This window comes from Notolabrus celidotus, chromosome 8 (genome assembly GCF_009762535.1).
Source record: "Notolabrus celidotus isolate fNotCel1 chromosome 8, fNotCel1.pri, whole genome shotgun sequence".
Lineage (NCBI taxonomy): Eukaryota > Metazoa > Chordata > Actinopteri > Labriformes > Labridae > Notolabrus > Notolabrus celidotus.
In genome coordinates, this window is record NC_048279.1 from 19529404 (window position 1) to 19544796 (window position 15393).

Sequence of the window (15393 nt, forward strand, 5' to 3'; positions counted from 1 at the left end):
GAATTACATTAGTCCATTAGTCTGTAAAGTAACATCTCTTACCATACGTCATTTTACAGAAATGGACTATTAATGGCCCATTTGTAAACCACAAGCCACACAAACATAATTTATCCTGCTGCTGAGTCCTAACGCACGCACGCACGCACGCGCACGCATGCACGCATGCACGCAAATGCACATGCACGCCCGCACGCACATGTTATCATTGACCATGTCTTTACACCATTGGGAGACTCTTTAGTGCTTTTATTAGAGCAGAGAGGCAGTGCAGTTGCTGAGTGAACATGACAAGGAAGACAGGGAAATTTAGCTTTAATATTTTGGCTAAGAAACTAATGGATGCAATTTAACACAGCTGTGGGGATTTTAAATGAAAATGACTTCAACACATAATATTTTTACAATCAGATGTTTCCCTCAGAGTAAAATGGCTGTAGTTTTAAATAAGCTGCATATAAGTGGTTAAGAGTTGGCCATTCATCAAATTTCAGTGTAAGTGTTTCTCTGAGGTAATTGCTTGAGTGTTGATAACCGGGAGGCTGAATGTCATTCAAAAGACTGACTACCACTTCAAGTGTGAAAATGGCAGCAAAGAGGACTTTTACAGAATCTCACTGACTTGAAAAACAAAAGCTTACAGCGGGAAAGGTATGATTTAATTCTTGGAGGTAATAAGAGACAGAAAATTAGGAAAGTTTGAGTCATCACGTTGTTGTTTTCAGTCAAAGTTGTTGGTCAGAGGTGGCGAGGGAAATGGCTCCTGAGTCGTAAGAGCTCTTTATTCCTCCTTTCAGTGACAGCGGACTACCAGGGCTCTGAGCAATGGATGCTTCAATCTGAGCTTCTGACACCTGGATAGACAACACAGTGAAGACAATTCAAGTTCTTAAAGAGAAGCACACCTGGACTGGTTATATTGGTTGAAGTCACCCTACAATCAGTGTCTATGAAATGAAACTCCTCGATAAAGGCAATACCTCCTCAAACTTCTTGGCTTTGTACTGGTCTGCTCCTTTTAGGAAGTTCAGCAAGATGATATCACAAAGAACCGCACCCTGTCGACACAGACGGAACATAACACTGAAGCTGGCAGCAATACAAACAGCACATTGTTATCTTGATCCTCATCAGAAAGTCTTACCAGTCCAACCGAGGTGAATGCAGCAACCAGGTTGATCAGAGTTGGGATTGTATCAAACTTTCCTGCCTGACGAGACAGAAAGGAAGAGAGGGAGGACATTTTTTACACAATATTCACAGCGGTAATATTTAAGTCCCCAGCATCGACAAGGTTGGCGAAGGCCCTCTTGTACCTCTAAGGATTTTATTTCTTTCTACCTAGTAAAGTAAATTGCCTTTTTGGAGCCTTCAACATGCCCAAAAACTCACCAAAATTGACACTCATCTGGCCTGGCGACATGTTGATATTCATTTGGTCCGGTGCAAAAAGTCCCAAAAATGTCTCTATAGCGAGGGCTTCATTCCAACTGGGCACCCCCTCAACACAGTTCAACTTACAGGCATGACATTTTTTTTCACATATCTATCAGGCCAAGACCTACAAAAAAGATACCTAATGTCATGGTGAAATCCCAACAGGAAGTCGGCCATCTTTTTTTTGTCAATTTTTCACCTGATTCGTCAGGGTACGTATTTAAGAGATCTTGCCCTAGGCCTTTTCTCCGATCAAGTCCAAACCATGCACATTTTGTAGTTAACACATTGTAGCCCACAATTGTGGGCGTGGCAGACATTCAGGCGATGCATCAAACGCAAATGTCTCGCCATAAATAGGAAATGAATTTTTGGGGGCTTTAAAATGCAGGAAATCTCACCAAATCTGCCACTCATCCCATTTATATATTTTTGAGCTCTTGTCCGAAGTAATCAAAAATCTGTTCCATAGCGCCCCCTAAAGAGTCCAAAAAACGATAAAATAACCCTCCCCATAGAGGTTTTATTTTAGCTACATGCACGATTTTGGACGTGCATATTCAGGGCATCGGGGTTCACAAAAAAGCCTTTTGCATCCATATCCAAAAACAAACAGGAAGAGCACCATCTAGCTTTGAATATGAAGAATGGTGCCTAAATAAGGGTACGTATTTAAAAGATCCTGCCCTAGGCCTTTTTTCCAATCGAGTCCAAACCAAGCACATTCTATAGTAGACACATTAAAGATTCATGATTGTTAGAGGCATTCAGTTCACACATAAATTGTGGGCGTGGCAGACATTCAGGCAATGCATTAAACATGCATGTCTTGCCATAAACAGGAAATAGATTTTTGGGGCTTTAAAATGCTCCAAATCTCCCCAAATCATCTGGCGGTGTCTCATATCAGGTGGTGGCTCACATTAGGTGGTGGTTGCAGGTGTGCGAGGGCCCGTTCATCGCCACTTGCGGCTTTAATTATGCTTAATTGTTTTGTTATATTGTGAAATATGTTAAGGCATATGTTAGGGAATATGTTTAGAAAATATGTTACCAACAATCTCCACAAGTCACAGTAACATTGTTCACATTATTCAGTCTTTAAGGGGCAACAATTTGCTACAACTGACACTTGTTTCAAAAGCAATCTTCAAAATGTCTTGTTTTAAAATTCATAACACTTACATTTCCAGTGACCATAACATCAAAACGGATTGCATAGGCTTTGTGAAGTGTCCGAAAATCAGTCCCATTCACTGTCTTGAAATATTTGGCAAATCTGTATTCAAAGAGAAGTTTTTTAAAAAAGTGACAATGAGAGAACAGAAATATAGATACTGAGTAGATGTGAGAGGAAGAAAGAGCCTCACTACCTGAAGTTGTAGCCTTTGGAGACGGCATTCTTTGCAAATGGTTCATCCAGTCGTGTGAAAGAGTACCTGGGCACACAGTTCTCAATGTCATAGTCCAGGTTACACTTCCACTCAATGTTTATTCCTATTTCTCCTCCCTGAAAGATAGGGGTCAACAAAAGAGATGCACATTGAGGATCTTTACGCCAGAAATGGATGGAATTCATCATCGTTCTGCTCAAAGGGAGAAAGACCTTCTGGATTTGTTTTGTTTGTTCATTTTCTTTGAAACAACAACAATAATATTAGGACCGCTAAGCCAGGGATACAGAATAAAGTCATTCAGAAATGTCAGTAGCAAAATTTTGATGCATAGTTCACCCTGCAATTTCAAATACTTGTAGAAATACTTCTTTCTTTCTTTCTTTTCCTTTGTTTTTAGGTTATATTTTGTTTTTTTTTCGCCTCTGTTGATAGGACAGCTGAAGAGAGACAGGAATGCGGGGAGCAGAGAGCAGGGGAAGACATGCAGCACACGATCAAGACTGGGAGCCGAACCAGCGACTGCTGCAATGAGGACCATAGAATCTCTATATGGGGTGCTTGCTTAAACTGCTGGCGCCCTGGAAAGTCTCAATTCTTACTGTGCCGGGTGATCATTTAGAGTGAGTTGTTTCAAAAGTGAAGTGGATTTAAAAAGAAAAGAGAGAACTTCTCCTATCCTTATTCTGTCAATCACACTGATAACAGGGTAATCCTTTTGTTCACTGCACATTTAAACTGCTCTTCCTAGAAGTAAGTCACAGCAGAAAGATATGATTTAAATAATCTGCCCATCTTTGCAATATATGTTAAATTTGGTAATTTTATGACTACTGGCATAACTGATCTATACACAGAACAGATCAAGCTGTTGTAGTGCCAGCTGGTGGAGCCTGCAAGCCAGCAAGTCAGTCACAGCTTGCCTCTACTGTTTTTCACTTACCCAAACATTTGTGCACAAATTTACCCCAAACCTACCTAACATGTTAGCCTGTTAGCGTCAAACAGCTCATTCAAAGTGTAACTATTGTCTCAAAAAACGCTTGCAAACATGTCCCTGCTTTGATTTCAGAGATATTGTAATAATTCATGGTGGAAATAAACTTGCCATGTCCATTATACTGTCTTTTGTTGCTCCATACTTCATGGTAGTAAAACACAAAACTATAAAATACAACACTATAGCCTGGAGGATAGAAAGTGAATGCAGTTTTATGGAAGAGGAGATAGAGGTATAGGAGAAAAGGACAGACGACCTTTTGCGTCAGATTTTTCACGTCTTGCCCAGTGAAGTTCAACACATCCCCCACACGAAAGATGGGGCAGAAGGGGTTTGTCTCAGGGTGGTAGGTGCACCTTTTGATCTCATCTGATGTCATTGTGGCCGGAAAGTTTCCTCTGAGAGAAAAAGATGCCAGAGAGTTTGGAATAAAGACTTTTTATGGCTCACATTTCTCACAGGAACTGATATTTGAGAAAGTACATGTTTGCATCCCAGCGTGTTACCTACCTAGTGACATTGAAAAGTGGAAATCGAATACTGTTTTTGATGAAGATGGTGAAGTCAACCACGTCCATCATTGACTCTCTGATAGAGATGTTGAAAAAGAGGAGGGGTGAGGATAACAGTGGAGAATTCAATGTGGAACAACATGTTGTATATCTGTGTGTAAAACTTACACCACGACATTGTCATTCTCAGATGGACACCATCCTTCAATCTCGCACATACCCTTAGAGCCGGAGGAGGAATTCAGACACACACCTGTTATTGCACCTGGAGTTTCAACACACAAAGAGAGAGGAAGTAGGAAAAAGACAACACTGCTTACTCATTGGGTAGCCTGAAATAACCCAACTTTGAAAACTTCTCATATGTTGAATCATTTGCACTTTGTTTCATCACTTTATATCATCAAAGGTTTGTTTGCTGCCTCTAGGTTACTCTTCCACACAATGTCCCTCCTTCATCCAAAGTGTAAAGGTAAGACTCACCGTTAGTCAGGATGGAACCTAAATGCTTGTGACAGTCTTCATCTTTTTGACAACCATATCTCCACCCAGTCTGAAACACAGAAAATCATGTAGTGTTTTTTTCTGCAGCAATCCGTCATTAAGAATTAGCACTTTTGGATGATTATCAAACATTGCAGTAGTACGTCAGTAGTGGTGAAAAAAAGCTGGTTGGCGATGAGACTATAAGTCCTGCTAAACAGAGGGACATGCTACAGTGCTCAAAATCAATCAATCAGACTTTATTTATAAAGCGCTTTTCATACAATGACATTGTAACACAAAGTGCTGGACAGAAATAAGTACATAAATAAATAAAGTAGAATAAAAGTGACTAAAATTTGAAACAGAAAATAAATAAATAAATAAATAAATAAATCTATTAAGATAGAAATAAAACTCAGTTAAAAGCGAGACTAAAAAGGTAGATCTTGAGTTTTTTTTTTTTTTAAATGTTGATGCTCTGCATCAATAAATAATAAGAATAAACAATTTTGACCCTAAAGGACCAACTTCTTAAAGTTATAAGAAAGTTATTTATGACCGGAGATTTGAATGTATCCTCACCTCTGCACATTGTCCTTGGAACTGATTTTCAGTGACGATGAGTTTGGTTATGATGCAGAACACACCTGCGCCCTGAAACACAGCAGAACAGCACACTGTAAATAGTGTACTTTAGACTGGTCTTATACTTTATACTGACAGACACTTTTTTTTATCATTAAAAATATATCAGAGACAAAAGGTAGATGCTTCATGTGCATGAAAAATCAAGAGGTTCCTATACAATTTTCAGTTAATTTTGATGCTGACACTCAAAAAAAAGCAAATCAGCTGATACTGAAGCAACCAGAAATTAACTGTAGACAGTTAGTTGTCAGATGGCATTACAAGTCAAAGGTTATGATTATTTCTGATCAAATATTAAACACATTTTAAGTGTCACACACCTGTGGTGGGAGGACGTAGTCAGCAACATCCATCACATGGTTGTTTTGGTAACCAAAGCCTTTCACTTTGGTCATCACAGAGGACTCGATGCCAGTGTCAGTGGACTGATACGCTTTCTCGTGGATAAAGACCCAGCTGCAGAACAAAGGACACAAAATGTAACTGCAGGCGAAGCTTTAAGGAGTTTTAATTTAGTTGTACTTAATCAACACTTTTTATTTCTGAACTCAGTTCAATGCAAACTATGAGCACATCAAGAGGCCGCTGGAAACATAGTCTGTTAAAATTAAAGTGAAGATAGAGTTTTTTGGTTGATCCAGGTTTTCTTTAACTTCTTTTAAAATATTAACAAAACATTGAATTCACACAAAAGAAATCTAAATTTTCACAAAATAAACATCATGGAAATTTAGAAATACGAGCTGATTAATCCTCTTGTTATGTTCGTTTCTTAGGGACAGCAATAATGTTCCTGGGTCAATTTGACCCGGGGCATATTTACTTATCCAAAAAAATCCCATCCATCTTCTTCCGCTTATCCGGGTCCGGGTCGCGGGGGCAGCAGTCTCAGCAGGGAAGCCCAGACACTCCTCTCCCCGGCCACTTCCACCAGCTCTTCTGGGAGGATACCGAGGCGCTCCCAGGCCAGCTGAGAGACATAGTCTCGCCAGCGTGTCCTGGGCCTTCCCCGTGGCCTCCTCCCAGTCGGACATGCCCGAAACACCTCCCCAGGGAGACGCCCGGGAGGCATCCTAACCAGATGCCCGAACCACCTCATCTGGCTCCTCTCGATCCGGAGGAGCAGCGGCTCTACTTTGAGCCTCTCCCGGATGTCTGAGCTCCTGACCCTATCTCTAAGGCTGAGCCCAGCCACCCTGCGGAGAAAGCTCATTTCAGCCGCTTGTATTCGCGATCTCGTTCTTTCGGTCACTACCCACAGCTCGTGACCATAGGTGAGGGTCGGAACGTAGATTGACCGGTAAATTGAGAGCTTTGCCTTCTGGCTCAGCTCTCTCTTCACCACGACAGACCGGTACAGCGCCCGCATCACTGCAGACGCCGCACCGATCCGTCTGTCAATCTCCCGCTCCCTTTTCCCCTCACTCGTGAACAAGACCCCGAGATACTTGAACTCCTCCGCCTGGGGCAAAGACTCCCCTCCGACCCGGAGAGGGCAGGCCACCCTTTTCCGACTGAGCACCATGGCCTCAGACTTGGAGGTGCTGATCCCCATCCCCGCTGCTTCACACTCAGCTGCAAACCGTCCCAGCGCGAGCTGGAGGTCACCGCTCGATGGAGCCAATAGGACGACATCATCTGCAAAGAGCAGAGACGGAATCCCAAGGCCACCGAACCGGAAACCCCCCGCCACTTGGCTGCGCCTAGAAATTCTGTCCATAAAAGTTATGAACAGAACCGGTGACAAAGGGCAGCCCTGGCGGAGTCCAACCCCCACCGGGAACGAATTTGACTTACTGCCGGCAATGCGAACCAGACTCTGGCTCCGACAATACAGAGACTGAATGGCCCGTAGCAACAGGCCATCCACCCCATATTCCCGGAGCACCCTCCAAAGGATACCTCGGGGGACACGGTCGTAAGCCTTCTCCAGGTCCACAAAGCACATGTGGACTGGTTGGGCAAACTCCCATGCCCCCTCCAGCACCCTCCCGAGGGTGTAGAGCTGGTCCAGTGTTCCACGGCCAGGACGAAAACCGCATTGTTCCTCCTGTATCCGAGGTTCAACCAACAGCCGGACTCTCCTCTCCAGCACCCTAGAGTAGACTTTCCCAGGGAGGCTGAGGAGTGTGATCCCCCTATAGTTGGAACACACCCTCTGATCCCCCTTCTTGAAAAGGGGGACCACCACACCCGTCTGCCACTCCAGAGGCACCGTCCCCGATGTCCATGCAACGTTGCAGAGGCGTGTCAACCAGGACAGCCCTACAACATCCAGAGCCTTGAGGAACTCAGGGCGGATCTCATCCACCCCCGGGGCCCTGCCGCTTCGGAGCTGTTTGACTGCCTCCGCGACCTCGGCCCCAGTGATGAACGAGCCCACCACCAAATCCCCCGGCTCCGGTCCCTCCTCGGAATGCATGTTGGTGGAATTGAGGAGATCCTCGAAGTATTCCTTCCACCGCCCGACTATACTCTCAGTCGAGGTCAACAGCTCCCCATCCACACTGTAAACAGTGCGAACAAAGGGCCGCTTCCCCTTCCTAAGCCGCCGGACAGTTTGCCAGAACCTCTTCGAGGCCGACTGAAAGTCTTCCTCCATGGCCTCACCATGGCCAAAAAAATCCCAATAAACATTATTCTAATGTCATTATTAACTCCATTACAAACAATTTAAATCAATATTTAGTGCATTGGTGATCTTTAATTCTCACAGATCATGGTTCGAAGAGGATAATTCACTCGTTCTTCATGAAAATTCATGTTAAAACTTTTTAAAATGTACATCCGAAAGCTCTAAATATAATTACAATCATTTTACATGACATAGATTTCTGTTAATTTTATTTTGCATTTTATTTATTTATTTATTTATTTGTATGAAGTGATGTTGATAAATTATTCTATTTAAGTTGATTGTGCCAATTAAGCCAAGCAGAAGTTTCATACCAAAAAAATACTTTTCTGAGAGGAGCTGATGGAGATATTGAGACTTTTAAACGTAAACTAAAAACGTATTTATTCAGTCTGGCTTTTATGTAGGGTTTAACAATTTTATTACCTACCTTTTACTATAATATTGATTTAAATGTTGCTTTATTATTTTATTAATTTTAACTGTTATCTTATTCTATTTTTATGTATTTATTCATTCATTTATTTAATTTTATTTATCTACTCAGTTTTATTGATATTTTTCAGCCTTAGTTTTATTTTTCAACTCTTATCCTTACCTTTTAAATCTATTTATTTTATCTATTTTTATTTCTTAATCTTGGTGCTTTAACTTATTTTAATTACACATATTTTATTTTGGTGTGCATTGGTCTCTATTTTATTTTATTTTTATGTTGTTCTTATTTTTAATTTGTATTTTTATTAGTTTTATTATTATCATTATTATTATCTTCCACTAAAATGTCTTAGCATTGTTTCATTTCTGCTTCTTTCTTGTTTTCAATCGCTGTAAAGCACACAAATGGAACATGAGCATATGTCATTTGTGGATGGATAGTAACATTTAAAACCGTTTTGATCATATTCATGAAGTATTTATATCGTGTTATGAAAATAATAAGTGATAACAGAAGAAATCTGCTGAGGGTTTTTTTTAAGACTAGCAGCTAACTTTGCCTGGAGGCATGTCTGATCACTGCTACACTGCTACAAGTGCTATGAAGTATGTCATTAATGTAATAGAGTTCCCATACAATGAACACTCTGGTACAAGTCTAGCAGATGTCGAGCACATGAGGTGACTTCTCTATTTCATTTCATCTTTCTGTTGTCTAAAATTAAATGGCTGATATTTTGGGACATATCGAAAACTCAAAGGTAAGAGTGCTTCCTTGCACCCTCCAAAGTACTCTCCTTTCAGTTTATAATAGTTCCTTTGAGTCTTTATTATATCTGCATGTATCCTAGCCCTAAACCAGAGAGAACCTCTGTTTGCACCTCTGCGCAGTCTTTTTCTGCAGGAAGAATCTCACCATTTCAGACTGTAAGCAGTGCTATAAGAGAAAAAACATTTTTATGGCAGTAGTTCCAGCATAAACAAGAGTCGTGACTGAAAATGCAAGCTGGTATTGATTTTTTAAATGTAATATTGGCATCAATTTCATTGTTAATAGTTTGACGGCGGAAGTCTCAGAAGAAGATATCCTGTATCCTGACCAAACAAAACTGTAGCTTTCTTAATGGCTAGATATAAAAAGTGAGTGAAAAATAATCATTGATGTAATCTGGGTGAGCCCCTCTTGTAATCAAAGAGCGTTCAATCACAAACCTGGATTGGAGAGATTTTAAGAAATCATAAAATATGTCACACTGACCCCACAAAATAAGAGATGATGAGCAGCTGTACGATGCGGTTGATGATGCCCACAGACCAGCTCTTGACAACCACTGACTTGGTGGTCTCATAGGTGAAGAAGTCAGTAACAAAGCCCAACAGCATGGAGCCCATGGCTGCCTGGCAGTGCGAATCAGAGCCGGGTCAGGTCCTCTTGAGTCTGGTGGAAGGTGCAGCTCCTCTCGCCTCAACAGGTGCTTTCAGGGAGGCACTGAGGTAGAACTATTCAAGTGTACAAGACGCTCCTGATTGTGATGAGAGAGGTATGGTCTAAAGCTTCACACGGCTCCTGTCAGTCACTCTTTCTTGTGGTCTGTGTTCATCTGTTTTCATTGCATCTTTTGATTTGCCTCTCTCCTCTCCCTCACTCATGCAACGAACTGGACCTCCTCTTCCTCTATTCAAATTAGCAAGAGGAGAATGTGTGTGTCCTGTCCCTCCCTCTTCTTCTTCTTTCTGTCCTGACCACAAATCCCCATCTCCCATGCCTCTTTTCTCTCTACCACTCCAGAATAATATAGCTGTGTACTTTGGACAATTATTCAGTTCACTCAACATGCATCCATTTTCTTTTGACATCCTTTTTGTGGGTTTCTGAATGCTTTTATCTAATTTAAACCCCAAACCTGTGCATTCCTCTCACATATCCATGAATGACACCTACCACACCCAAGGCTGTTTAATGGGACAAAACTAAATGAAGGTGCTGGCTATGTTTGTTTTACCATTACATGATTGATTATTTATTTACTTTGTACTTACTTTAGGAAAATAATCCCTCATCCATAGCACAATCAAGCAATTCAATGTTTAAATGAACAAAACCACAGCTCTCCCATTCAAATAACTGTCCAGAGTTTGTCACATTTTACTGTGAGATAGTTTTCTTTATTGTGACCCCAAGTTACTTTTAACCAGGTGATGGTTTCTGAAATTTGTTTTTATTTATGAACCATGATGACTGTGAGGATGCTGAGGACTCATGTTGTCTGTGATGCATGTCATTGTGTGTTTTTTTTCTGGGAAGCCCAAGACAATTTTCCACACTGTTGACAAATAAAGTTTTATTCTATGCTATTTTTATTCTATCCCATGGACTGCTGAGTCTCTTGTACATTCCCCTGACATCCAGTTGCTAATACATTTGAACACTCATAATAGATCATAACCAACACATTGATTAAATTCATTTGACTCTGCATGTAACTAAAGTCTAAAAACATAGTGGAGTGAAAAGTACTATATTACCCCTTAGTGGAGTACAAATGTAAATAGCAGTGAAGTGCAGCAGTACATATGTCAGGGTACTTAGTTGTTTTTGCAGTCAGTGCTGTAAAATAATTCCGTTTGTAAATACTACTGAGGAACTATTATTTTGTGTTGGTCTCTGTGGACGGAGCACTAACTTTGATCTCTTTGCTGATCTTGTCCTCTACAAGCTCAGGTGATGTTTTTTTAGATGAAAATCCCATCTGGCTGACTTTCATCAGTCATTCTTATGACTTGGAGTAAATCTTTCCTCTAAAAATTGTAAAGATAAGCTCTCTTTGACTCCCGACGGGAGCAAAAAGACAGATAAGCTATGATAATTTAACAAGTTGTCTTTAGATAAACCAGCAACCCTCCACTTATACAGTATTAATAAATCAAATTAATCAAGTAATACCACCACGTTTCAGCAGATTTGTAACCCTTAATATATTGACCCCTATCTCATACACATTTGCAAAATGTGGAAATGAAATGATTGCGAAATGTAGAAAAAAGTTCCATGATAATAACACAGAAAAGACTCAATGTGTGAGTCTTAATCCTTGGAAAGAAGTTCTGAGATGAATCGAATAATTAAAGGTTAATTTCAGTTTCTAATAATCCCTCCTAATTTAAATAAATAATAAGACCACACACTGTTTATTATGTACATTAAGTTACATTAGCACAGAGAGAGAGAGAGAGAGTAGATCAAACATAACTGGCCGCATATAAATGTAAATGTTTGAAGTGTTTGCTGTATATTTTTGTTGATTGTTCCTGTTCTGGTTTTTGTTTTTTACTCTGTAAAGCACTTTGAATTGCTCTTTGTATGAGTGGTGCTTTATAAATAAACATGCCTTGCCTTGCCTTGTTGCTCACCTGAGATAGCTTTAAGTAAAGATATGGTTTTGGAAAAAACACACCTTAATGAGAGTTTACTAGGACCCATTAGAGCAGGAGTTCTAAAGTCATTGCACAGCATGAGTTAGCGTTGTTAATCCAAGATCAGAAAATGTTTTACCTTTCTGCTGACTGACTGTATTTTCAAATTAAAAGACATGTATTGTAGAGAAAGATATGAAAATAGGTCTGAAGTCTTTTTGAAAATTAGAATCTTTGTGTAACAGCTCAGTTACATTTTGTAAGTGTCTTTACTTCAAAAGTACATCAATAAATAAATACAATTCTATACTTACAGGCTCCTATAAGAGGCCTGGATCTAAATCTGCTGTGATAAATTACAAACTGGCATTACTGACAACTGTGCAATAATGTGACATTTGATACGACCACTTCTCAATACACTCACGAGCATTATTGCCTCTCACATAAGGGAGATAATGTAATGATGCAGTGACAGTGTGTGTGTGTGTGTGTGTGTGTGTGCGTGTGTGTGAGTAGATGTATGTGCCCAGAGACTATGTCATTTCTTAAGTGGGTCCATTATGTTTGTGGTCAATTAATGGTTATCTAATACAAGACAAGACACACATGAGCACACGTGCATGCTTTAGACGTACAAACAGGCGCGAAAGCTTCCAGTCTGCACATGACCGTAACGTTATCGCACAGATACATGAAAGCATTCCTGTAATGGTGACTGAAAATATGAAACCCATACATCTACAGATACGAGACACTGTAAGTCAGAGGGGTAGAGAGCGGCGGGTCGTTGGATGGATTTTCAAGTGAAAGAGGAAACCATTGTTAAAGTAATCATCATGTAACAGGAAGAGTTCTTTGTAAACACATTCACACCCACTCCATCTTTGACCACTACATTTGAGACATGCCATGACAAATAAACACACCATATGGAGGAGACAAATACCTCATGTACTGTTTACTGTTACACTGATTTATCTCGGCTCGACAAGTATGGAAAAAATGGGAGATTCTGGAAAGTTGTAATAATTTCATAGCTTCTTGATTGTTCAGAAACTGATGAGACAATAAGAAAAACTGAAGGGACATCAGAGGATATTTTGAGGTAAAACAACACAGCATTAAAAGACAAATGCTAACATTCATATTCAACCACTGCCTGGCTAAAGGCATTGTTTGGTAGTGTCACAAGATACTTGGTATCTGTAAAATAAGCTGTAAAATCCTGTGTAATGCAAGGCATTTGTATAGCGCATTTCATACACAAGGGCAACTCAATGTGCTTTACATTAAAAGGTCTTATTCATTTATTTAACCTTTATTTAACCAGGTGAGTTAAGTGAAACCAATTCTCATTTGCAATAACGACCTGGGCGAGAAGGCAACACAGACTAAAAGCATTGGTAACATTCAGACAAGCATAAAAGAGCACAATTAAAATGAAAAATATAATAAAACAGAAAAGAAAAGGAAATTTATAAATATATTAAAAGTAAATTTAAAATGTGCATTCAAAGGGAGTTAAAATGAGCTAAGATAGGAAGGCAGTGGCAAATAAAAAGTCTTTGATTTAAAAGAGGTGAGAGTTGGAACAGACCTGCAGCTTTCAGGGAGTGTGTTCCAGATATGTGGTGCATAATGACTAAATGCTGCTTCACCATGTTTCGTTCTGACTCTAGGGACTGAAAGCAGACCAGTACCTGATGACCTCAGAGGTCGAGGTGGTTCATACAGTAGTAGCAGATCAGCAATGTATTTTGAGACTAAACCATTCAGTACTTTATAAACCATCAGCAGGATTTTAAAGTCTATTCTCTGACAGACAGGAAGCCAGTGTAGAGATCTAAGAACTGGAGAGATGTGATGAAGATAGCATGCTAAAGAAAGTGTTAAATAGAATTTGATTGCTTAAGTTAGCTGTTGTGACCTAGCTGTGTTTACGCCTCTTCGATTATATAAAGCAACATAATCAAACAGAAGTGTTAACCAAGAAGAGATTTAATGTGTGTGTTGTCTTTTTTCGATCTGTGCCACCAAGCTATCTCACAAGTCGTTTATGTTGGAATATAACCCAGTATTCAGAGGACACACATGTTTTTAATGACTCATCCTTTTTACTGGATATACATTGTTTACATTTTTTTGGTTTTGTTAATTAAATTAGAACTTGTCATTAACCCCTGGATGTGAAGTCAGAGGAAAATGGCTGCTGTGTGACTATGGTGAATTCAACAAAGACACTTGTGTTCCCCTCCAGGTAGAACGTTTAAAAATACATCATCACATATCAAACAGCTCAAATTTGTCACATACTTTTTTTATACCATAAAGCACACACAGCTGGACTTTGTGCTCATAAGCAAACATTAGCACATGGTGTTAGGTAACACCTCTGTTTTAGGCAGATTGCAGTCTGTTAAATCTACAGATAAAAGCATTCGACATTTACTGGAGAATAGTGTATAAAGGGGGCACTGATGTACACTCATTTTTTTCCCCAACAGGCCTCAAACTAACACTTAGATTAGACAGCAAAGTGCACTGGTATTTATTAAAAATGTTGAATGGTGGGGCGTCGTTTGCCTAGCAGTTTAAGCACCCGCCCCATATACAGAGGCTATAGTCCTTATTGCAGTGGTCGCAGGTTCAACTCCCGGCCTCAACCATTTGCTGCACATCTTTCCCACATTTCCTCTCTCTTTTCTGCTGTCTTATCAAATAAAGGCAAACATGCTCCCCCCCAAAATGAAATGAATGGTGCAAATGACCGAGTTCAAAATAATTTAAAGATAAGAACCGTCACGATATACAGTATTCCAGTAAGCAAGACGAGTCACTCTTAGGACATCTGGTCAGTTTTACAGTATGAGGAAGTTCAGGAAGAAGACCTCATCAACATCAAACCAACACGGTCCTAGTGGGACTGAGCCACAAATCCGGGAGTGTTGGGCTCTTAAAACCCACTCTCCTCGACCCTAATATAGCAGCCCTTTTACAAACCACTGTGTACTTAGGCCTCTGCCTCCTATTAGAAACCACTGTCTCTCAAACAGTGACCAGCGTTGCCATCTAACTTTCCCTGATAACACATACTCCAAAACCACCCTGCCTGGTTATATGGGCCTGATGTGTACCACCAATGTGGACAGGAATTCTATAGGAATTTCAAGACAGCAAGACTACAGTCGGCACTTAAGACTCAAGTCGATGAAAAATAGGATCAAAATATGGAACTGGGTGCTTGTGCAACTAGTTTGAAAAAAAATGTAAAAATGACATGACAATTCAACATCTTTGATCATATATTGTAGAAGAAAATGATATACAAACATGACTGATGTAGTGGTGTACTAAAATAAACATCAGGTTTTGACCATAGACTGTATATAAAAAGGTTTTTACACACTGAAAAATATTTTTTGTCAG

The 15393-nt window shown here is 40.1% G+C and overlaps 1 protein-coding gene across 1 annotated transcript; it reads right to left on the reverse strand.

The window, feature by feature from the left end:
• Positions 1 to 637: 637 nt before the first annotated feature.
• p2rx3a (purinergic receptor P2X, ligand-gated ion channel, 3a) lies at positions 638 to 10127 on the reverse strand. The gene is made up of 12 exons (XM_034690340.1): positions 9809 to 10127; positions 5798 to 5933; positions 5412 to 5483; positions 4827 to 4896; positions 4512 to 4608; positions 4342 to 4419; positions 4088 to 4229; positions 2811 to 2947; positions 2623 to 2716; positions 1145 to 1210; positions 981 to 1058; positions 638 to 854 (listed from the first exon to the last, which is right to left on the reverse strand). The coding sequence occupies exons 1-12, from the start codon at positions 9940 to 9942 to the stop codon at positions 726 to 728; spliced, it is 1233 nt and encodes a 410-aa protein (XP_034546231.1). The 5' UTR covers positions 9943 to 10127; the 3' UTR covers positions 638 to 725.
• Between the last annotated feature and the right edge of the window lie 5266 nt (positions 10128 to 15393).

Bases quoted from the DNA above. Each gene is read 5' to 3' on its own strand.
- p2rx3a (XM_034690340.1), bottom strand. From the start codon at position 9,942: ATGGGCTCCATGCTGTTGGGCTTTGTTACTGACTTCTTCACCTATGAG. The intron at 4,420-4,511 runs GTAAGTTTTACA...CATCTCTATCAG, and splicing joins GAGAATGACAATGTCGTGGT to AGAGTCAATGATGGACGTGG. The intron at 2,717-2,810 runs GTAGTGAGGCTC...CTTTGAATACAG, and splicing joins TCCAAAGGCTACAACTTCAG to ATTTGCCAAATATTTCAAGA.